General features: G+C 41.8%; 1 protein-coding gene across 4 annotated transcripts in view; it reads right to left on the bottom strand.

The window, feature by feature from the left end:
• Positions 1-24,885, bottom strand: part of sorcs1 (sortilin-related VPS10 domain containing receptor 1) — a 239,168-nt gene that overhangs the window by 86,162 nt on the left and 128,121 nt on the right. For all 4 annotated transcript variants that reach the window (XR_013792708.1, XM_079553284.1, XM_079553285.1 and 1 more), the window contains exon 4: positions 7,893-8,051. Coding sequence is in view for 3 of the 4 variants with exons in the window: in XM_079553284.1 (XP_079409410.1) it covers positions 7,893-8,051 (159 nt within the window). In the remaining variant the exon portion in view is untranslated. The remainder of the gene's footprint in view (positions 1-7,892; positions 8,052-24,885) is intronic.

Genomic DNA, 24,885 nt, shown 5'->3' with positions numbered 1-24,885 from the left:
TTTGCTGGCTGGTCAATCCGCCTGTCAATTTTGTTCTCAGCAGTACCTTAATAAATCCTTTTTGTAGTCCCTTTGGGGGTAATACAAGTGTTGATGCAATGATTGGGGGTCTTTCGTCTCCCCATGGTCCCTCTGGCCAGAAAACCACAATTGCAACTTTCCCTGCACTGTGTCGAAGCCACCAATACACACTAATGGAGTCGCGAAGAAAAAGCTAACAGGCTAACGGGCAAAGCGAACTGCAGAACTGTACAGTATATACAGAAAAAAAATATCTCCATGGTGTAATTGGATGTACAATATCCATCTCTCCCTTTGTCTTTTCTGTCAGTGTAGTATTTACTCTCAGGGACAATTAATGAGTAAAACACGCAACATGCTACGACACCTGCAGTGGCGCTTATGGCCACTAGGGGCATGAGTTACTTAGTACTGCTTTAAACTACATATCTGTGTAATGGGGATCTAACTAATTTATTGATCAATGAGTCTGCCATACGACTGTCAGAATGGCATATAGTCGCATCAAAGTCCAAAGATTTTTTCAGAAAAGTCAGAAAAAGAAGCAAAACTATCCCAGAAGTCAGAAAAAGGAAAACAATTGAAACATTTCAGTTACATCCCAAATGTTCTCTCCAAAATGCACTTGCACATGTCCCTCTAAGTCACTGAAAAAAGTGGGAACATTGTTGAACATTGCATAAAATGACTGTCGGAGAAGGACTGTTCAACATTTACCATCAGCTTTCAGTGGGACCACAATTCATGACAATAGCATGACTATTCACTTTTCATATTATGTGAAAGTATTGTCTGCTCACAATAACATTGGCCATTCATTCACATTCAATACTTAACACAAGGCCCAAAAACTGAATGTGCATGGAATTCTATGGGGAGACACACGGAGGATTTGATGTTGCTGTGACCGACAGTATTTCGTGAATAGGGGAACGCTGTCATTGTTCACCGGCTCTAATCGGGTGGTCATTATGTGGAGATGGGAAAAACCATCCAAGAAAATTAACTTATCACAAAATGTAAACGTTTAAAGGCAGGCAGTGGCGCAGTACCATGAAGAAGCAGCAACAACACACAACATTGGCACATGTTGTAGTTTGGGTGGGTGTCAATAGGACGGACATATAGAAATATCTAGTTTTTTAATTGTATCCACATCACAAAATTATAAATAACCAAAACACCAAAAGCACCACAATCCCAATACATAAAACAGGGCTGTGAAAAAGACTGTATTAGATCAGCAAAGCCTAATTTAGAGCAATTTGGTTTGATAGTTTGGGGGAAATTAATTAAAAGATGGATGGGGCTGCAAAGCTTGTTTCCCTCTTCTTTCTTCTCACTGCGTAGCCATATGGTGCAAGTACAAACCAGTGTGGCGTCTGCTTGACTGTTGAGCCGCCAGCCTGGATTTGTATCAATTAAAAATGGCAGAGAGGGGTTTTTTGTTGGTGCAAGATCCAATCCAATATGCATGACAGTATTGGGCATTGTAGGGCAATACCAACTGGCGAGAGGATCGCTGTAGTGCATGAGCCACTGTTCCCTCCTTTAAATGAATAAAATAAACTGCTGTGTGTTTCATCTCTCCAGTTAAACCCACATTTCTGACAGATACAGGACGCTCTGAAATCCCATTGTCTCTGAACGCACCTGCAGCCTCCTAAACCACAAACCAAAGCCCCAACAAACACAAAGCCGTCTGCAGCTGGAGTCTAATGAGCCGTGAAACTTTATTCCACTGTTGGGCCCTGGACTTTTCCCCATTTGAGGCATGAGCAGTCACGCATGAATGTAAACAGCCATTTATTACCCCATAACCAATATGACTTTGTTGGTTTGTGTTAATTACTTTTCATATTGTATGCTGTGCTCATTTATTCAGGAGTTAAGCATCAGAGAAAATGTATATGAAAACTGCCCTTTCCCATTTTTGCATATCCCTAAAACTTTTGTTCGAGTTTAAACATGAAAAAACATATGCATTGTCGCTAATAGGACAATGCATGAATAATTTCAGGTTTACAATACTTTGATGCATTTAAAATGGACCGATTATCCATGGCTGAGGCTGAAAACATTATTTCGCTTTTTTTTTTTTTTCGCTTTACATTTTAAAGTGTGAATTATTTACTTTGTAGGAGAGAGAGACTGTAGCAGTGAGAATGATACATCATAGAACCATGGTTACTTTTGGCTGATGGCAGTCTAGCAAATCCATGGCCAGAACTGCTCAGAACGGGTCCAGTGGTGGATTATGGGATTGACAAATATGGAGTAAAAATGTTTCTGTTGCATCTATGACTTAACCAAATCCAGAAAGTCCAGATCTGAGTGCGCCGACTGTGAAAGCAACACATGTTTTGATGGTTGTTTTGGACTTTATTAGTACAGGTTTCTTTTCCTCTGTGTTGTTTTTGCTTTGGTTTGTTTACTAATTCAAATTTTGAGTTCATTAGAGGTTCTCAAAAGTCAGTTATTCCCTGGTTTTGTGCTGTTTTGTGGTGTGTGAATGCAAAACAAAATGATGACCTTTCTTCCATGTGTTTTTTAAGTTTCCAAAAAAAAGAGAGAAGAGGTGGATACACTGTGTTAATGCAGATTGGAGATTTTAATGGGCCAATAAACACTAATGTCATCCATAAACTAAGCTTTCTGTAAAGATGCATTGGAGACGCATCTCGACAGAAAGCTTTGAAGCAGAAAGCAACGTTAACGACAGTGTCACACTGCTATTGTCACAACAATACAAGGGTCACAAACAAGTGCAAAACAAGCTAAATAAACAAAGAATTTCTATTTTATAGCCTCAAGGCAAGGTGCTGGCTCTAAGCCAGGGGTGCCCAAAGTGGGGCCCGCGAGCCAAATATGGCCCGCCAGAACAATTTCGTTGGCCCACCAGAGAGTGACCTACTTTTTGCCGCATCTGGTTAACACCAACTCGCTCCCATTCATTCTCAATGGCAAATATGGATGCAGTAAACTTTTTGGCCACCAGCTTAAAATTAGGGGCGCTGTTTCACTCCTTTCACAAAGTTAAGGAAACACTGCGGTGGTGTCTTGGTTTTCATCAATCACAGAGCGTTGCAGCACATCAACTTTCCCAGTTTTCCAACTTTTATTGCAAAGGTTGTTGACATCAACAAAGGTACATGTTAAAAATGTACTTATAAAATAATTTATGCCGAACTGACACTTTCAAAATGGTGTAAATGGCATTTTCTTTGAGTTAACAAATGAATGAAAGTCACTGTAGGTAGGCTACTGTAAAACAGTTGTTTACATTTTGCACTACATTGCTACAATTGTTGATTTTGCTCAACTAAAACTAGGATTTTGCCAGATAGATTGCTATTTGCGTGGTTAAACTCAGGCTACCAGAAAAAAAATAAAGTAACTATTATAATTTGCAGTTATAGGTGTTTCACGCTTGACATTGCCGTGTTTGGCCTGCGACCCACTGACACTTTTTCATTTTGGCCCTCAGAGACAAAAAGCTTGGGCACCACTGCTCTAAGCTATCTGTCCTAAAATCTTTCAAATCATGATTTCAGTCTTTTTTTTTTTTTCTTACAGTAGCCTATCACTTAAATATTTACATATTCATTAAAACTAGAGGATTGAAAGATTTGGGATTTATTTAAAAGAATAAAAACTAAAATTTGAACATGGTTTCTTTTTTACTTCTATGTCATACAATTTGTGTAAAAAAATGCATACTTTTGTTTCTCTTTTAAATAGAATAGTCCCATGCTGCAGGGGTACTGCATATCTTCTCAAAAAAGTTCCTATCCTCGATATATAGATATATTGCAAAGTCCAGGCGAGGCCGGTGCAGAGATGGTGAGTGGGTGAGCAGCTGGAGCCCACACAGAAAAGTTAACCCAGGACAAACTGCTTTATGCAAGCACCTCATTGAGTTCTATTAGAACTAGACTTTAGCCAACACCACACAAGCCACTCTGACAAGTGGAATATTTTTGCAGTTAAAATCGGGGCTGAGTTCAAGAGTTACTCAGAGGGAGGTGAATGTACAGTATCAAGTGGACAAGCTCAAACTGTGGCAAATTATGCATGTCCGTGCAAAAGCGATACTTTGCAGGCAATAATTGTCAAATACTACAAATAATTGACCTTATTCTAGCTATTTGGTCTTGGACATTATGGCTACAATGTGTCCAGAGACAATCTCAGAGCACACCCTCTGTTTTAGTTGCATCACTCTGTTACTTTGCTTTATGACGAGCATCTCTTTTTGCAGCCTTATGAAATCCTGATGCCATCTCAATCATGTGTTCAGGAACCGGAACTGAAGAAAAAAAAAAAAATACTGTACACTACTACCTCAAGTTTGGGGTCACTTAAAATGTTCTTATTTTTGAAAGAAAAGCACTGCTTTTTTAATAAGGATAATATTAAATTAATCAGAAATACAGTCTAGACATTGGTAATTGATGATTAGAAAACTCATGCAACTATGCTAGCACTGCTGAAAACTGCTGATTGTAGACCCCGAAGTTTGGAATGGTAGTGTATATGGAGACTAGATATTTTATAATAATTTCAGTTGCAAATCAGAAATCCTGCATGGGACACAACGGGCCCGATCTCCCGGCTGGCACAACAACAGTGATGCTCAAGGCAAAGTTGGTGCGTACAACAACGGTGTACCAGTACATTAGCCAGTGGCCCGAGGGCATCGCTTAGAGAGAAAAGTGGTCGGCTGAGGCGTGGTGTGCTATAAGCAGTTCTGCCACTGTGAGTTAAACACTGTCCATCTCCCGAATATATTGATGGTCCTGCTCCAGCGCCAACATTAAAGTGCACGGGGCAAACTCCACGCCGCAGAAACATCATCAAAACACCAGCGTGTGTGCCCCTCATCCCCCCCCCACACACACACACACCCACAGCCTGGTCTAGTAACAGAAAATATTCCAGTCTATAAGTTCTGTAGGAGGGACCACTGCCACGGGAGTCTGTCCATCACATTTACTGCGCAAGGTATGAAGCTGAAGAGTGCAGAGAGCGCCGCCGTCTCTAGTCTAAGTCTAGTGCAACCACATACATTTTCTACAGCTAATAATCTCACACTCATGACGCCACAGAGTTATAATGCAGGCAGAGTGTGACACATCACAAAAAGTGTGATGCCAGGATCAAAACAGCCACGTTGGATACTAGACTGTGTCAGCAGCCTGTCCTTTCATGCACTCGTATCTGCAGCGAGAGGCACGCAAATAAATCAGTCCAAGTGAAATCCTGGTTGCACTGCCGAAACAGGCGCGGTTTGAAGCTCCACAGTGTGGGGCGGGCTGGTTATAAGAAGAGATGGCAGTGAGGAGCCAGATTATCTGTTGCAAATATTCAATCACTCAAACTGCAAGCATTATGTAACTTTTTATGTGAATCGAAAGGTTGGTAATACGTAGTGGGTATGTGACCTTCCAGTGACCCAGCAGCTATATGGGTGGTTGACATGGCGCCTTTGTTTTCCATCAAAGTGGCCTCTCGGATGCTCCTCAGATCAAGTGTTTTTAGGGTTTATGGGTTTCTGAATGCAATGGTTCAATCAGGAGAGAAAATCAGAGATAGGAAAAACTCAGAGATACAGTTTATTTACCATATAACACCTACAGAGCCTTTAAACTTTTTCATATTCAGGCACTTCCCTTTTGAATTGAGGGCTGAACTCTGAGACATATTTTCCGTTGATGTTTGAATGAGTGCTCGAGCCTGCGCCGCACCTGCTTCATAACTCAATACAGCGGTCAGAGCCAGGCCTCGCAGGGGTGCCCACGGTCCGCTGCCTCCCCGCAATCCATATTCTCCGCGTTTTCTTCACATTTTCACTCAGAGTTTTGTTATTTATAGAACCCGCCCCGCGTTTAGTACGCCGACTACACGCTGCCAATCAATGTGTTTACCTGTTGGCGCACACCGACTACCACCTCGGCTCCGGCTCACCGCCTGCTGGCTTTATAAGCGAAAGCGATATAACTATTTTTCTTCTCTTGTAAGGTATTATTGCCAGTTTTGGGGGGAAAATGGGAAGATGGATTTTTGATTTGACTTGAGTTGTTGCAATTTCATTTTACCCCCCCAAATCCCCTGATAACAATAATAATTCAGTTACAGAATATCAGGAGTCTATACCTGAAATAATGTGCAATTTCTTATACGTGGCAGAGAAAGTTTTCACAGCAGACAGTTGAAAAGGAAAAGTTTCCATATGGATGAAAAACTGTCAAAATGGTTTCATTTAAACTGTATAGTGGTTTTTGGCAGCCTAGGTTCAGTCTTAACTCAAAACTCAAAAATGTTTTAGTCTAGTTCTGTTGGGGTAAAAAAAAAAAAAAAAAGAGATTCATATTTCAACAAATTCCTTTAGGGTGATAAGCTTTTGCCTTTGGGATCAAGGTTGACAGGTTTATCAAGTGTTTGACAGACAGATTACACACAGCAGGCAGAAATAATATTGTGTAAAGGGAATTCCCTGATAGTGGCCTTCCTCCTCATGCTTTGATAATCGCCTTGAAGTTGTAAATTAACAGCGTGCCGTCTGCACATTCATTCATCAACGGGATTCCTGTGTTCAGGTCGCTACTCTGTGCTTTAAAACGAGCTCTCCCACAACTTCATAGGCCTCAGGGGGTGGGGGGAACATCGCTGTTTGTACATCTATTTTCTATATTTTATGCTGCAGACTTTTGTGTATAGTTCCGTAACCATAGGAGATAGCGACTTTTGTTTTTACATCTGGTGAGAGTTTCAAACAAGCCCCCTCTTAAGTCCCGACTAAACATGAATGTCCTGAATGAAACAGCCCAAAGCCCCTCATACAGCGCCCCCTGCTGTCACAGTTCAACACCAACACATTTAGAAGCATCATACACAGGATTATAGACCAGACATTTTCAAACATTTGGCCAAAAATATCAGCCAAAAAAACAAGAAAACCCCCATTGGTCAACTTCTAAAATATATATTTCTATATTTCTATGATTGAAACCTTTACCAGTGTTGGGCAAGTTACTTAAAAAATGCAATATATTCTATGAGTGATTACAGCTCTAAAAATGTAATTTGTTTGTATTACATATTATTGTTTCAAAAATGTAAATTGAGTTACACTACTTTGAGTTACTTTTGAGTTACTTTTGGCAAAATATAAACTGAATATAGTAATAATGCCACGAGCAAAAGTGCAGTTCCCTTTTCCTTCGCTTTCCCCACAGTGTTTTGTTTTGACATTAACTTCACGCAACTGCAGATCTGTGTCCAACTTGATATGATGCTGCATTTTATTTGGGGGGAGTTTGGCATTTTTTCGTTGATACATTTGAATGCGCTTGCAACTCGAGTTACTTGAAATGTAATATATTCCCATATTTTATGTCAGTAATATGTTATATTCCTTAGTTTCTGAAATATGTGTAATACGTTACCCCCAAAACTGACCTTTACTATAACAATAATGTTGAACTATGCTACTTGAGAGAGGGTATCGGAACCCAAAATATATCGATCAGGCCCTAGCAAAGACTTTTTGGTATTTTTGATTGAATAATAGTGGTTTCTGCTCTGACAACTCTTGCTAGATGCCATAGTGATTGGACGACTTTATCTCCTTGCTCGGTATATAACCTTAAAAGCACCTGTGTTACCTAATCCATTCTTCCCTCTGCATCTGCCCTTCAGCCTTGTGCAACAAAAACTCTCCCGCGCCCGCACTGCTTTGAGGCATTGCACTGGCTCACTGTTGTTGCTTATCTGGATTTGCACTCTGTTCTTTTGAGGCGTTTGAAGGAGTAGAAGTCTGCCAAGCCTTAACTAAACCTGGAGCGAACAGAGGCGGGCCGGTCACTGACCTTCTGCTCGTGGCTATAGGCCAGGATCCAGTCCTCTTGCTCCGGGTGGAAGAGCAGGCTCAGGATGTAGAAGTTCAGGCGGTATTTCTGATATGTTGCACCTTCGTCTGAGCTGATCAGCAGACTGCTCTCCACCTCCGGGTCGGTCAGGAGCATGATCTGGGAAAAGATATCAATGGTGAGTATTTTAAGAATCAATGCAGCTTGTTCGTCGGACACGTAGACATAAATAAGACTTGAAAAAGCTACCCATGTGGCCCTCGATGGGACCCAATTGTGCATGTTTTTAAGGGGAACTAGAGCACTCAGCAGAATGCCCCACAAAGCCTGGTGATTAAACATGCGGGCGTGAGGCACTTCTCCTGACAGGCAACCCCAGAGAGACAAGATGGGCCAAACACAGAGGACATATTCCCGTACACTTTGACCAGAAGGATTTTGTGTATGTGTATGCTGCTTCTAAAACAGTAAAAGGAAAAAATAGTTTCCTGATATTCATACAAAGTGCTTACTTTTCTCTGGTTGTTCAATTCACATTTCAATTTTACACAGCCGCTCATCTGTCAGTGCTTGCAAAGTTTGGTAAGGCAGACAAAAATCTGAACTAATGTCATTGTATCTTCCAAATAAAACTATCATTCAAACATGATGCCAGACAGAAAAAAAAAAGTGGTATAAGTCCAATCTCCTTTGTTTGTCTCTCAGTTGATTCTGGCTGCCAAAGCTCTGTGAAGCCTTGAACACACTAATTTCCCATGGGAATTGTATTTTCTTAGCGGTCCAACACTTGCCAAAACTTCAGCCGAATAAAATAAAGACATAAAATCATAAAGACAGAATCATGCATCTAACTGAAACAATCCCTCTGACAGATTGGACAACTTCAGACTCGTACCGGGTGGGAGTGAGTGGAACAGCATCGAATTTAGATATGATACAATAAGAGTGTTTTCCTTTAAGCTCGAGAAACCAGAAAAGAAGCTACTTATTTGTGAAGCATATTTAGCCAATTCTAGGGTGCATACAAAAGAAAACTGTTGGGCACTAGAAAGCGCTGACACATTCACAGCTGCTTGTAGACTAGATTATCGACTGCTTGGTTCAAGCTGACCAAAACACCAAGTGTTTTTATATAAATATATATTTGTCTCAAACACATGCTGTTTCAGTTTTACAATTTAAGGGTTTCACAAATACAGAACTGCAGGTGTCGGCTCTATATTGCCTTTAATGTGACCACCTCTGTCTGCATATTATAGAGCATATAAAGAAGAAGAAGAAGATCTTTATTTATATAGCGCCTTTCACAGACATATAGTCACAAAGCGCTTTACATGAGACAATTGTACGTTCACTCCACACTCGGTGGTGGTGGTAAACTACGTTTGTAGCTTCAGTTTCCCCTGGGGGAGACTGTCAGAGGCGCTTTCGCGACTACACACGTCTGCGCCAACGGACCCTCTGACCACCACCATACATTCACTCACACACATCATTCATCCTGGCCTATTGTACATGTTTTTAGTGGTAGGGGAAACCGGAGTGCCCGGAGGAAACCTACGCAGACACGGGGAGAACATGCAAACTCCACACAGAAAGGCCCCGTCCTGGTGGGAATCGAACCCGGACCTTCTAGCTGTGAAGCGAGAGCACTAACCGCTGCGCTACCGTGTCGCCCTATAAAGCATATATTAAATTCAAATATTTGTTATGGCTTTAAGTTGAAGTCAGAATGAAAAGTTAAGAAAAGGTATCATTTTCAGAGACTATGAACTTTATATCCACATGACCTGCATGCAATTCTCAACTCAGACTATAATCGTCCCCATAAGAGAATTTGACCTCTGCTCATCATTGCCACTGGCAAACAGGAGCAGTGGGTGAACATAGTACAGCGCATTAGGCCCTTCTCCAGATGTTCAGCCAGGATCATAGTCGGGAGTGTCTAGCTGGAGGATTTAGCCTATATTTTAAGAAGAACATAAAACTTCCCACCATCTTGTTGTAAGGCCCCTCATAGCACTATTAGAAGATAAACAATGACGATTTCACGAAATTCCAGATACTGAGAGTATTCAATCTCTCAAATACTGACAGAATTAGAATCACACAGAGTGTTTTGTTTCTGTCTCAAACCAGTCAGAGCGGTAACCGTGAGCCCTCTGCCTCACACCACGACTCCCAGTGGCTGTCTGCTACTCTGGACTCTCACTTGGCCTTTGGCGTGGCCCCTGCGCCTCCATTATGTCGTCAGTCAGCGGCGTGAATGAGAAAACATCCTGCTTCACACTTTATATCCCTCTCAGCATGGCACCCCCATCCCCAGCCCCTGCTCTCCTCATAAGACCCGGTCATCTGTCTGCTGCTGCAGCGCAGTGTAAGCGGCACAGTGGGCAAACCCCTCCATAACCAGTTCATCAATCACACAAACACAGCCGCGGTGTCATCGACGTGCGGCTCATGCAAAAGCACATGCACAACGAAAACTACAGCTCCCAATTACTGTATGATTTTCAAAACTCAGTCGGGGGCGATGCTGCTGGAGGAGTAGTTTCAATTTGCAAAGGCAATTTTGCAGAACAGACGTCCTACCGCATTTAATTCATCCTATGATTATTCCTCACAGATGGGAGCAGGTGAGTAAGTAAGTAAGTGCTTTATTCGTCATTGTACAACCGTACAATGAAATTGGGTTCAGGAGTTAGTCCTGAGCCGCTGAGACTGAGCCCGTCACCACTGTGGGCCAAGCTGACCAGCATGTTTTTGGAGGTAGCGGTAGCACCTGGAGGAAACCTGTCTGGCTGCCTTCAGTCTCCTCTGATCCTCTGAAACGGTGCACCGCCTCCTGGGTTTGTCCCTGTTTCAGAGCGTGGTGTCCTGCACTGCAAATAATGTATGCCATGTTATTGTGCTGCTATATCAGACAGACTTAGGTTATGTGGGAGCTATGCTTACTTCACTTAGTATCTTTCTCCTGTGAAGAGTGAACTAAAATCACTGCTGCCTCTGAAAGTTCACGCTTCACTGGGATTGGGTAAATCGGCCTGCTAATGCTAATTGCTTAGCCAATATCATCTGAGCTATAAAATAAAAACTCAAATTTTGTCTTTGTCCTCCTCGCATCAAAAGAGCAAAGTTGTACAGAACAAGTGCCGGATAAAAGAGATTACTGTAGTGGTGTAATGAATGCAGCTCTGTGGAGATACATGGCTTTACTTTGTTTGTATTCGGCTCCGGTGGCTGCACACGGCGCCTCCTGCATCACAATCGGGCCTGAAATACAACTTTAGCACTTTAGCGTGTAGCTGTTTATACTGTTTACTGTGCCATATATTCAGTCGGTGCAGGCAGCTCGTCCCATACACATGCTGAGCGAATGCAAACTCTATAGGCACAAGGAGAATTATTTTGGATCTATATCAGAGGGCAATGATTACGTTATCCTCATACTGACTTGTTTTTTGTCTGTATCTTTTTTGTGTTGACATTCAGGCTACAAGGTCAAAAGTCAGCAGTGTTTGACCACTCATGATTCATGTGATTATTATTATTGCTGAAATACAGTAATTGTGGCTACAGTATTTAAAAGCAATACGCTCTCCTGGGGTCATTCATCAAAAGAGGTGCTAAATAGCAATTGCAAAATAAATGATGCTATTTTGTGCAAATCTGCACCTGATTTGACATTATAAACAATGTCAAATCGACTGGCAGCAACCTCCCTGTCCCTTGGCACAGCTGCATTTTTTTGCCTTTTTGTGCAAACTGCCTTTGCGGTTTCTGTGTTCCATTTGAGACCAACAAATGTCTTCTTTTGATACACTGAAGAGGCACCAAGAGCCCCCCTCGCCTGCAGCACAGTGGAGGGATCACGAGAGGAGCTTCAGGAAACAAAAAAAGGGACAAACGAGGAGGTATCCAGGCGAGACTCACAGGTAAAGATGCCTTCTGTTTTTCTGGCTAATGGTCGTTCACTGGAGAATAAAACAGAAGTGCTAAGCTCTTCCTAGAAGATTGGTGAAAGACTGTTGTGGAGTGGAGGGAGCTGCGCAGGAGGAAGAGGAAGGGGGAGGTGGTGGAGCTGACCAGTGCAGGACACCACGCTCTGAAATAGGGACAAATCCAGGAGGCGCTGCACCGTTTCAGAGGATCAGAGGAGAAATGAAGGCAGCCAACCAGGTTTCCTCTGGGTGCTACAGTTTCCCCAACCTCCGGGTCAGGTCGGCCCACAATGGCAGCGCAGCTCAGTTGCAGCGGCTCAGGACTAACACTATTTTGTTGTACGCTTGTAGACTTACTCACTTATATGTTAAAATATGTTTAAAAAAAACAAAAAAAACACTGTGCAGCTGCTTGACTTTTGCACATGAGCAGACGCTTAGTAAGTGTGCAGTGACAATCCCAGCACCGATCCCCAGTCAAGTCCTTTTAATGGCAGTTCAGTCCTCCAATTTTGAAACTCAGTGACTGTATGCTGGAGGCTCTCGGCTTTCAGATGTTTACACAACCAATGACCAAACCAATGACCTCGTGCTGCATGAGAAAACCCAATTTCATCTTATTCAGCTTCAGTTGTGCGTCATGTTTGGCACCGTATCTTGGTGGGTCTCTAATGTACTCTCTGCTTTCCCAGTCAGCCTCTCAAAACATGCACAGCGGGCTTTCGACTGAAGTAACTAATGCTTCTTGGTACTGTTGTTTTGTGGTTAAAGTGCCATCTCGGCTAGCGTTTTCCAATGAGGCTATTGCAGCACCTCCTTGTTGTTGGAGTACGGTTTAGGTTTGTATTATGATCATGTTAAAAAAGTACGTTGCTTTACCAATACAAGGCCTCCTCATGGCTGGCATATCTAGGCCTATTTTACGCAGCTAAACCGGTCTCCATTTTCACCCTATTTTGCATTCCACAAAACACTATGCCCATTACTACCTGCCCGTAAAAGTTTCACTGACGGCACTTGAGCTGCACTTTCTTGTTGAGTTTAACATTTAACTCCGCAGCTGTGAGCGTGGGTGTGCATATATGTGAGGAGCGAGTCTGTAAATTAGGAGGGCAAAAGGGCTGCAAATGACAAAGGTTAATGACGCGTACGAGCCGGCGGCAGGACACCGGCGATATGTGTAAGGAATACTCCAGTCAATTCACCGCTGCGTGCCCCGAATTACGCCCCCATAGAATATTAATGAAATTAGCTCCGCACTTTACTATTTGACTCACTCACTCTTTAATTGGATTCAGTGCGGAGTCTATAAATCTGCGATATCCCGCCGCCATAGGGCAGGCGTAAATAGGCTTTTGTGAGAAGTCTTTGCAGGTGAAATGAAAAGTGAACAGCCTGCCTTTCTCTTCAGGACAAGTCCATTCTGTGGTTTTTGATGACACTTGTTTGGTTCCCTGTGATTTAATACGGCCTAATGGACACATAGGAGCAACAGCAGAGCGTCCATTCAGTGCAATACCTTGGCTTTGACAGAGCCCTAAAGCAAGCGCTGCCTGGTAAACCCTTTGATCGTGAGGCCTTATCAAGAGTAAAGGGCAGACGCAACCTTCCGGCCAAAATTTTGCATTTACTAGAACAAATCTTAAACCTCTTGACCTGCGTCTGTGAAGGCAAAACAAATTGCATTAATGATCGAGTTAGGATTTGTAAAAGCGGTACAAGAACCAAACTATCAAAAATAATCATCAAAAATAATCAAACCCCAGACGTTGAATGAAATGAGCGCAGTATGACCTCAAAAACATTTTACCCTAATAAGATAAATTCATATTTCTATTTTAGTAGTTCCCCGTTCCAAGTCTGACATCCAGTGTGAAAACAGGCTGACCTGAAAAGTTAGAACATTTTGGCCTTCATTACAACAACCAAGGTAATTTAGATATTCCAGTGTGTTTCATATAAAAAAAAATAATGTCCTCTTTGTGAGGAAAATAGGTGATCTCATCCCTAATTTCTGCGCATACAAGATGTCATTTTTGCTCGTAGCGGGAGCATGGAAAGCAGTTATAGGCTTTTAGGAATCGCATTTGCTTTGTAATGAAGGGAATTTAACCACAGGAATTAACATAACAAGTCAAGGTGATTATTTTTTTTTTTTTTTCCAAAATCACAGACTTGTGCAGGGCTTGCATGTTCTCCCCTTGTGAAGACCTGAATTGTGCGGTGGAAAGAGGGAAAGAGGTAGATGTAATGAATCGGCACACATTAATTGGCTGTAGGCAATCCTGACAAAGATCCTGGCACATGATCTGGAGAAAATGAGACAAATTTCCAGACAATGAGCATCAAAAAAATGACAACAAACAAATGAAAACAAGGAAATGGTATAAATAACTAGTGACAAACTGCTCCTTACAAGTGTGCTTAGACATTTCATTCACATATTGATACCTTTAAAGAGGAGAAAATATTCAGCTCTTTCAAAATGATACATTTTTTTTATTGCAACTGCGAACATTTCTTCCAGTGAAGCTTTTATGTAGGTCTGTGAATGTGAACAGTGTGAATAGCTGAATGGATTTGGGTTCCATTAGACACAAACTAAATGTTTTCAACATGAACTCCATTTGTATGGGCCATGCGTGAGCAGCAATGGCCAAGGATTCTTGACAAAAAAGGTATTGAATCATCAAAATATGTCTGAAGAAGAGATGAATAACTGTGATTATGAAGATACCATCCGTCCATCCATCCATCCGTCCGTCCGTCCGTCCGTCCGTCCGTCCATCCATCCATCCATCCATTTTCTTCCACTTGTCCGTTGCCGGGTCATGGGGGCAGCTGTTGGAGCTGCCAAATCACATTGCACCAGCCCCTATGGCCACCATGGTTCTGACCGGGCCTGTTGGTCTCCCATAAGGGGCTATGAACCACTCTTTGTCTGACCCGTCACCAAGGACCTGTTTGCCATGGGAGACCCTACCAGGGGCGTGAAGCCCCGACAACAGAGCTCCACGGATCATTCGAGTGCTCAAACCCCTCCACCACGTTAAGGTGGCGGTTCCAGGAGGGATTATGAAGATACGTTGTCCAAAAATGATCAAACTTTACGGCTATTTCTTTGTGCAAACTACAACTTATGTAAGCGAAGTGGAAGTGGGGACAGGACCTTGAATCTCATTGTTAGTCAAAAGTAAAAGTCACACATGTTTGGCCACAGTAAATATCAAGAGAAGGTCAAGCACAGAGATGTAAAAAAACAGCAGTCCACTTTCAGACTAATTAAAGTTAACATTTTGCAAAGGCTGTTGGGTACTTAGCGTTAAAAATCAAAATTGTTCGGAAATGTAAGTGTTTGGTATGCACATAAATTAGATACTGTATCATCCTAGTGTGCAGTTATGTAGTTATTTATTCTGGCATGTTTAACCTTAAACTATAAGAGATTGCACACGATTGGGGGCTCTCCAAGTATTAGTAAGTCTCAAAGGTTATAGGATTAGGTGAACAAACAAACAAAAAATCTGTCTAAAACTAAATATAAAGAAGTACCGTATTTACTGGACTATAAGTCGCACTTCTTTTCATAGTTTGACTGGGGATCTGTCTTATACTCTGGAGCGACTAATTTCATTTCAAATATATAATTTCCCATGCCACTAGAGGTCACTGCAGGCTAATTGAGCAGCAGAAAGAAAGTTTGTAGCGAGTGAGAAAGGACTGGCAAAAGGTGGAGGTTACCCTTACCACAATGAAGAAAACAAAAAAAGCTAATCACGAGCTAAAAGCTAGAGCCACAGCTAAAGGAACGAGTTTGCAAATGAGAGCTTGAAAAATGTGCTGCGGGGAGAGGCATGTCAACGGTGCTATTACGCCTCCGTGCCCAGGTCGTTGCCAAGGCGACTGTTCAGAAGTGAGGATGAAGATTTCAATGGATTTAGTGATTTGGAGTGAGATCAAGAGTTTGGTTTGTTCTTTATGCTATAGTTAATTATGTGACGAGGCACCTACTTAGTTTGTTGTTATATGTTTCATGTAGCTAGCCATCTATGTGTTACGTTATCAAACCGCATGCCTATTCAGCCTGTTGTTTTTTTCTTCATTAGGCTGGTGCGTCTTATACTCCGGATCGACTTTTAGTCCGGAAAACGGTACACTAAAATCTCCAGGGGAAAAAACCCATGAATCAGTGGAATACAATAACATGAAAGCAAAGAACACTACCACTAAATGTAAATATGTTCGCTCCAATCACAAATTTCCCCTCTTTCCGAGTAGGCTTCCTGGATAGAAAAATAGCCTACTGTGCATGTTTTAGGTTGAGGAAACTTGAGCATCCAAAGGGAACAAACACGCAGACTGAATACATTGCAGGCTGGCACTGTTTCAAATTTCAAGCAACAAACTTGACAGTAAGATTATATTTGTGTTGATTTTATGCCTTGGTAATTGTATTTTCTAGTGACAAATGTAATTTATTCAAAGTACATCAGACTCACCTGTTCCCAACTAAGCAATTATTTTGTAATTGCTCCATCAACACAACACAGATGTCATATAAATCTCCAGAGGGTGTTGCCAATGAATATTGCAGCACTAAACTTTACGCTTAAATAGATACTGTATGTAGTAATGTCTATCCAACATTGACATATGGCCTCCTTTAGGGTAGTGCTGTTACTGCGCCCCGAAAACACTATCCAGGCCCTAAAAAATGTATTAAATTGCTTAATGTTAATGTCTAGTCACTAGTAAATGTGGATTTCTATACCTCAGTGCGGTATTATGCAGTGGAAAATTATATTAATTCCAACCACCTCTTCAAGATTTGCCTGTGCGGCTCGATATTAACGCAGAACACATGAAAAGGCATTAGCAGCACGGAGCAAATCAACTTTCTGGAGGTCTTATGAATATTCACGCCGCGCTGTAGCCATCAAACCTGACCGTGTGTGCTCTATAAGTGCTGGACATGAAAGAACATATCACATATTAATAAATATGACTTTTCCCATTGGCTCGTCCTCTCCTTCGCTTTTTCCTGGTTCCTACATCTTTGATCCATCTTAAATCTAACTTCTGTGTCGGCTCGAGGCATTTACGCGGGCGCTAATTGAAGATTGCCTGACATTTTGACAAAATCTCCCCCTCTGACAAAGACATCCGCACGAGCTTCCACCTTTCTCTGTAATTGGGAAACATCACCAAAGAAGAAGTGATAGACGCCTTTCTCCGAGGCAAAAGGGTTTATCAAAATCCATCACATCAGCGCAGACACGGTCAAGGTATTGTATGTTTAGCCAATTAACTTTCTAGCTGAGACCTCATGATCTGTGTATCAAAAGAGTGAATACTTTTGAGGAGCCATTTATAAGCAACACTTAAACAATTCATTAAAACTGGTCACAGCAGATGACCTGCATCACCTTCAATAATGATTATCAGCCTTATAAGCATAGGCATAGGCACTTGTCTCAATACAGTCATAGAGTTTTCCATAATAAAAGAGTTTCTAAAAGGTTTTCATTTGTACCGAGTTAACTGAAGACTTTTCATCACTCATCCGAGAGACTTCATCACTTCCTTCTGGTTTGCAAACTGGACTTTAAACCCCTCTAATGTGAAGAAGTCAGACTTGCCACTTGCTCTCGTCTTGTGAAATGGCCAAAGTGTTCTGCTTGGGGTTGACCATCAGCCACCCTGTTGTTTCCCTCGACTGATGGTTAAGTGGCCTCTTGTTCTGTGCTGGGGTGCTTGCAGAATTGCCGGTTATTTTAGCATGATTGACCGTAGTCTGTGGAGAGAGTTTTTGTTTCCCTTCTCAAAAATATGGTTTCTTTCTCTTCTCCGTTATCCATTTTTTTTTTCCTCAATCCCCAACAGAAATGGAATTTTGTTTCTATAGCACTTTCAAACACTCGTCGAGCCCTTCACTCTATGCACATTAAGTTTCATAACGCTTTCACTGCTGTTCTGGGACATAGACTGACGGCGGCGCGAAGGCCAGACTCTTCGAACATCCATTTTCTTCCACTTTTCCGTTTCCGGGTCCACGGAAGGACGGCCTCACATTTCAAACAGGGCCTGTTGGTCTCTCATAAGGGGCTGAACTGCTCTTTGTCTGACCCGCCACCTAGGACCTGTTTGCCATGGGAGACCCTACCAGTGGCACGAAGCCCCTGACAACAAAGCCCCCATGGTCATTCAGGTGCTCCACCACGTTAAGGTGGCGGTTCCAGGAGGCCAAATTCTTGCATAGAACGGGTATATGAAGTGTCTGCGTACATTGGTGTATGAATGGGTGAGTGGATCCTTGCTGTAAAGCGCTTTGAGTGCCTAATGTAGGTGGAAAAAGCGCTATATAAGTTGAGACCATTTACCATTTACCATGAAGTGTCTCGCCCAATGACAACAGGTTTCGGTTGAAGGTGGATTCGAAACACCATTCTTTGCATCCATGGACGAAAGCTCTAACCACTGAGCTACTGTCATCCCTTAGACTCCTGTAAGTTTAAAGTTAAACTTTACAGTGGCTGAACTTCTTCCAAAGATCCAGACTCTCCCCTGTGCAGTGCTCGTAGACAAGACGGTCCGCGCGGTGGACACTTTCATTCTGCGCACGGCCTGAAGTCAGTGATGCCTTTTGGAGTCTCTTCACGTCCGGGCTCCTGGCAGCTTTAGCGCCACTGAGTTGTACCGGCTCACACGCTCCGAGGCTGCGCACCAAACCACTGTGCCGTAAAGGCGTTAAGGAATATTGATGGATTCCCACGGCTCACCGAGATTTACCCATCGCAGAGAAGTCTTTTACAACATCAGATCCTCCGCCTTTCCTATTTCATCCCAGCGTCACACAGTCTTGTCACTCTCCCTCCGCCTCTCTGCCGTCTATATCTCTCTCTCTCTCTCTAAAGCTTGGGTCCTCAGCCATTTGGAGACAGTGCCTAAGGGCTGACAGATGCTGCATCCTCTCAACCCCACAGATCTCTCTCGCTCTCATTCTTTCCATCTTTTTCTCTCTTTCTTGCTCTTTTTCATTCTTCTTTCCTCACAGCAAGACGGTCCAGTGTTTAATTTTTAGCGTCGAGTGGAGCCTTTATGTTTGGAGGCAACTCCAAACATGCTGTCTGTATGGGTCAAACACGAGGACACATTTTTCCTATGTGCACAATACAAGGGGACAGCAGCTATCCTATTCTCCATTTCTCTCCCCCCTTACGCCTCCCATTCCTCCCCCTCTGTCTTTCTCTATCTCCCGTCTCCCCTGTCCTGCCTGAGTCTTCATTTGTCAGCTTGTCCTGGATAGCATTGGTGTGTGCAGGAGTGTCCGGTGTGATTTGGAGTGATGCATTTTGGCACAAGATCTGTCCCGGGAAATAGATAAAGATGAAAAAGATGTTTGTCACTGCGCCTCTGTTGAATCACCTGAGAAATCCTCCAGGCTCTGCCATGAAGAAGAAAGTTTACAATGACACACTTAGAAGGCTTGAACACAAGCGTGTTTTGAGAGAAATATCTTTGTCAACCGCAAAAGACAGAACAGTACAACCAATTCAACGATCTTTCATTCGCTGTATGACTGTGGTTGCCATGAAAACATTTTCACAAATAGCAAATCACAAAGGCCTACAACAGCATCAAAAAGGCCTTTAGCATTTTGATGATGTGCAAAACATTGTGCCAGTGTGCGAGCCGATGTGTTTTAAGTTTAGAAATAAAGATGTGCAACATGCTTATGCAACACTTTTGAGCTTATACATACTCCACTTCAGGGATTGTGGGTGGCCTACGAAAGAAATAAACACATCTTCACCTCTAATGAGCAAAAATGCTAACCGAGTGTTCATCCACAACTGCTCAGCGCTACATTATATAAACTAAAAATATAGCAATATGCACCATAAATACTATAGTAGTATGTTTAAGTTTTAGTCAATGATGCTGTTGACATCTACACTCCATACTGATGGTCGGCCTGGGGATTGAGCCAATCATGTATTTACATTAGTAATAAGTAATAAACGGTTACCACTCTGCTAGTCTGCCAACAGCAATATTTGTTTGGTTCTCAAACTTTTCACACCAAGTTACACTTCATAAAACATTTGACCTCCCAAGTACCAACGCGTCTATATCACGTTCAAATCAGGACCAAACCGGGTCTAAAACAGACGTGAAGTGAACTAAATGATGTCTAAACTGTAAACCAGAAGAAAAAAAGTCGAAAATGAGTACCACCAGTGGTACGCAGCATCTGATAAACACAGTTTTAAGACAGACTCAAAGAAATAGAGTCCTTTGTAAGCTACATTGTACATCAATAGGTCAACATTTGAAAGCTTACGTAATGTGCCGTAGAACAAAATGCCATATTTGCAGGACTAAATGTATGCCTCTACATCTGCTCTGTTACAGACGGTTGGTTTTCTGTTCTTACATAACAAAACATAGTTAGTTTATGGCTGACCTACATGACAGCCTATTGTCTCCAGCCACTAGCATTAGCAAAACACACTATCTTAAAACTTAAATTGTATCCATTAGTGAAGATATTGAAGGATGTGTTGCGAGATGTGTTCCGAAGATTGTAAGATCATATGACAGGAAAGAGTTGTGATGGTTAATATGATTAAGATTACATTTCGGAATGGTGACTTCAATTTTCTATTTTTTTCCACATGGGACCAGATACATGTACAAAAGGCCAGGATGAATGAGAGGGTGTTTGAGCGTGCACATGGGGCTACAATCCGATGTGGCGTGTTTACATGCATGAGACCTAAATATGTTCATTAACATGCACTGTCCCAACCAAATAATCAAATAAAAATGAAATTAAAAAAAAGAAAACATTTTAATATATGTGTTTGAGAACTTTGAGATTGCATCATCATTCCCCTTCAACTTTTCTTTTTTTCCTTTTTTTGTCAACAGCAGGTTGAGGACACTTTTGACTGTAATAAATATTAAACGCCGCTTTTATGTTGGTGTTATTCAAAGGCGACAACAGCTCTTTGAACCTCTGCAGTGGGAGCGATCGCACATTCTTATTCCTCCCACCGACTGTTTATGTCACGGCTCACAAAGATGGTATTGTTTCTGAACACAAGAATGAGTCTTCTCCTGTGGGACTGAACAGAGCATTAGGGCCCACTGATGGTCATGTGACTTCAGCAAATAGGATGAAATTATGTTATTATGCACCCTTTATATATTCACGTCTGGAATATCTTTCTTTTTTCCTCCCTTGATTTGTTTACGAAAAGACTACTCCCTAAAAATGGACATTAAAAAATATTAGATGTAATTGAATTAAAAGAAAGTACTTGCTTATCTATCATCCCTTAACTCATAACTATATCGTATTTTGTCAATTGTGCATGCTGTGGGTTGTTCCTTTTTCTATGGAATATCATGTTAGAATTACAAGGACATGTGCTGTATAAAAGTGAAAACACAACGAATTAATTTTCAAAAGTAAGAAGAAGTAAGAGCATGTTTGCGTGCTTGCGATTTAAATTTGTGGAATATGACTTTGTTCAGCGACAATGTTATAGAAACTTAGGAAAAAGGATTTAATTGAGGAGTGTTAAAATTGTGTCACCATTGGGCAAAATACTGTCCATCTGAACCATTCGTATGCAGCTTCGATTTCGTGTGTTTTTAACGGCACACTCCATCATTGACTGTAATGACGAGCTCTCACCCAGAATCCGCAGCAAAAGCCCTAAATCGCCCCTCTAATGTGTCTGAGAGCCCCATCTGCCGGAGAGAGCATCACCGTGGAGTGCAGCATGAAAATGGAGGTAACTGTGGCACTGATGTTGTTTTGGAGATGACCCCTGGACTGTTACACAATTTAGTTTATTTGCACGGCCACTTTTCCCTTCCCACTACAACACACTTGTCAAATTTAAACATTTCCCCTTTTTTTTCAGGCTAAAAGTGAGTCTGTGAGTTGAGGGGAAATGCTTTACGAACTTTTTTGGTTAAAGGCACACTGCGTAACATTTTGGATTACTAATGCCATCAGTGCAAAACATGCTCTACACAGAAAAACACTCTTTTTGCAGTGGGTAATCAAAGAATGGATTTGGATGAGGATCTAACCTGTTTAAATCTCAAAGTCTGCTGACTTAAGTCGACATCGTCATGGAGACGAAGTGGAGATGTACCCACTCCTGGCAAAGTTACAGTCATGTCTTAGGAGAGCTGAGCCGCTCATAGCAAAGGCTCATGTTTGTTTGTACATTTATGAGGTATTTTTCAAAGACAAAAATAATATAAATGCTTGTATTTGAATTGTATTTGTTGGGTAAAATTCTACGCGGTGTAGCTTTAAGTAAACTTTCTCATATATCGCAGGCATTTATAATTTATAAGTGGCTCCATGCAGCTTCCGGACTCAACTCAAAATTATAAAAACAAATAAAAATATTTTGGGGGACTGTGGGACCTGTTTCATAGAGTACTATAGGCTAGTTCTTCTTTCATACAGTAGTTCCTTATATTCTAGCAATGATCTTGAGACTATATCAAAAACTATCAAAATGATGTATTGTATTTGCCAGAGGCCCGTAAACTACTAAACATAATCAGTAGCTTGAATCGTAGACTTAGACAATCTTCATTGATGCGCAAAAAATGCATTGTCACAGTATCTCAAGATTTGTACCCTTAACTTAAAGGCCACCGTTTTTCCATACAGAGATATGTTCTTACCTTAGTTTAGATGAGTTGATGTGTAGGTGTCTGGTCTTTATGCGTGACCTCAGTCATGCAAAAAAAAAACTCCTCTATGGGGCCAAACGGAGGTGAAGTTAGTTCTTCCATGTTTCCCCTATTTAAATACGGTTATGTGAGTGGTTACACAATCCAAGTACAGTCACACAAAATAAAACATGTCGATTTTCTTATATTGTAAAGTGAAGAAATTACTGCACGGACGTCGAAGTGCTCCTAAGGTGTTATTACGCCTTACAATATAGTACCCTTATTATAATACCTATAGTACTTTTCATCTGCTTTGAAAATCGACATGTTTAATTTTGTATAATTATACTTGGATTGTGTAACTACTCACATAACTGTATCTAAATAGGGAAAACGCTTCTAACTTCACCCGAGTTTGGCCCCATAGAGCCAGGAGCCTACTACAAAACACGATACATGACCTGCCTTAACAAACCCCCTCCCTCTGTCCACCTCACTCACTGACTCTATCTCTCCGCCCATAATGTGTATTATCCTATTCTTGTGTATAATTGTGCATGTATGTGCATTTCTTTATTGTGATTTCTACTTTCAGCAACATAAAGGGGCGCCATGTAACAGCCGCCCCGCATCGAACAAGATTCCTAGTTGTGAACCTATTCATGACAATGGCAATAAAACCTATTCTGATTCTGGAGAGGAGAGAGAGGAGAGAGAGGAGAGGCTAAATGCTAACAACATCTTTGGTCTTTTTGCGTGACTGAGCACACGTGCGAAGACCAAAAAGGTACGCATCAACTCGTCTAAGCTCAGTATGGAAAAACGGTGGCCTGTTCCTTTAAGAAAGAAAAAAAGATATTAAAGCAGTACTAAGTAACGTGTTTACCTTGATAAATCCGTTTCGTAGTCCCTGTGGGGGTAATACAAGTGTTTATGGGATGATTGGAGGGTCTGTCATCTCCCCCTGGTGTCTGTGGCCAGAAAACCATGTTGGCAACTTGACTGCCACCGGTGCGGAGAAAACAATACACACTAATGTAATCACGAAGAAAAGCTAACATGGCATGCTAACGGGCAAAGCTAAGTGCGGGCTAAAGTCACTTTAAACAGTATTTACAGCCAAGTTTGAGTGAAAAAAAAAAATTCCATTGTATAATTGGATGCACAGTAACCCTCTCTCCCTCGCCTTTCCTGTCAGTGTAGTATTTGCTCTCCAAGACAATTAATAAGTTAAAAAATCGTAACTTGCTACTACACCTGCAGTTGCGCTTATGGCCTCTAGGGGGAAGAGTTACTTAGTACTGCTTTAAGCTTAGTATTCTAACAACAGCCATGACTAAATATTTTCCACATTATTCCTCAAAATTCATACTCTAAACAACAAAGCTGTTGCTGTCACAGGGTCGGCTGTAAACCTGTCGATTACAAGCCTCATGTTGACAATTGAAACAGGCAAAATATCATATTCCGATCTGGCTTAAATGAATGTAATCGCAGCTCTGTCCCTCCCTCTCACAGCCCTCTCTCTCTGCAGACTCATACATTTGTCTGATTTACTTCCACGGTGAGAGCGTAGGGGATTTTCTGTGTGCTCCGGCTGTGGTCACACGGTGCAGCGCCGCGGGTGACAGTCTGAGTGACGAGCCCCGAGCCTCTTTGACCAAAACACTCCACCACACAAACTTCCCCTGCCTCTGAGTCTGTGTGAGAGAGAGGGCGAGGGGAACATCATGGGAGGAATTCAGATCTGTGGGGGTGAATATATAAACTACGACATTCAACAGATTTGATCAATTTATCAATAGACAGCACGAGTAACGGTTTGTCGGGTCAGAGCTCAAATAATTTCCCATCAAAGCTGAAAATCAGTAGCTCAGAGTGTTCGGAGTCTGTGTTATGCCTCTATTTTTTTTAAAAGCATTCCTTGAAATGCAGCTACAAAAAAGATGCTCTTTTGACACTCTTAGAAACTTTTTTTTGTTAATCTTCCTCCAAAAATCTGTCTTAACAGATTGCAAATTGATGCGGCGTAGTGCTTTATTGAGCTTGCCGGTTCTTTCATTAAATTCTACAGTAAGGAGCATGGTCGTCTTGGTTTCAATCAGGGTAACTTGACGTGTTCATGGGCGGATACAGCTGTAGCTTGCTTTTACACTTTGGAATCAAAACTTAGCTTAAACCCATTTTGCGTCAAATTTTAATAAATAAAGTAAAACACTAGCATTAGGTTTGTCACAACTGTTCTTTTTATGAAATACTCCCACAACCAGGTGTCATTACTTTAAGCGGCCTCTCCTCAGACATGACTCATAAGTTTGCACTGGCGGCTCGTCTCCATG

Source organism: Gobius niger (assembly GCF_951799975.1).
Source record: "Gobius niger genome assembly, chromosome: 3".
NCBI lineage: Eukaryota > Metazoa > Chordata > Actinopteri > Gobiiformes > Gobiidae > Gobius > Gobius niger.
This window is presented reverse-complemented; position numbering and strand designations above follow the sequence as displayed.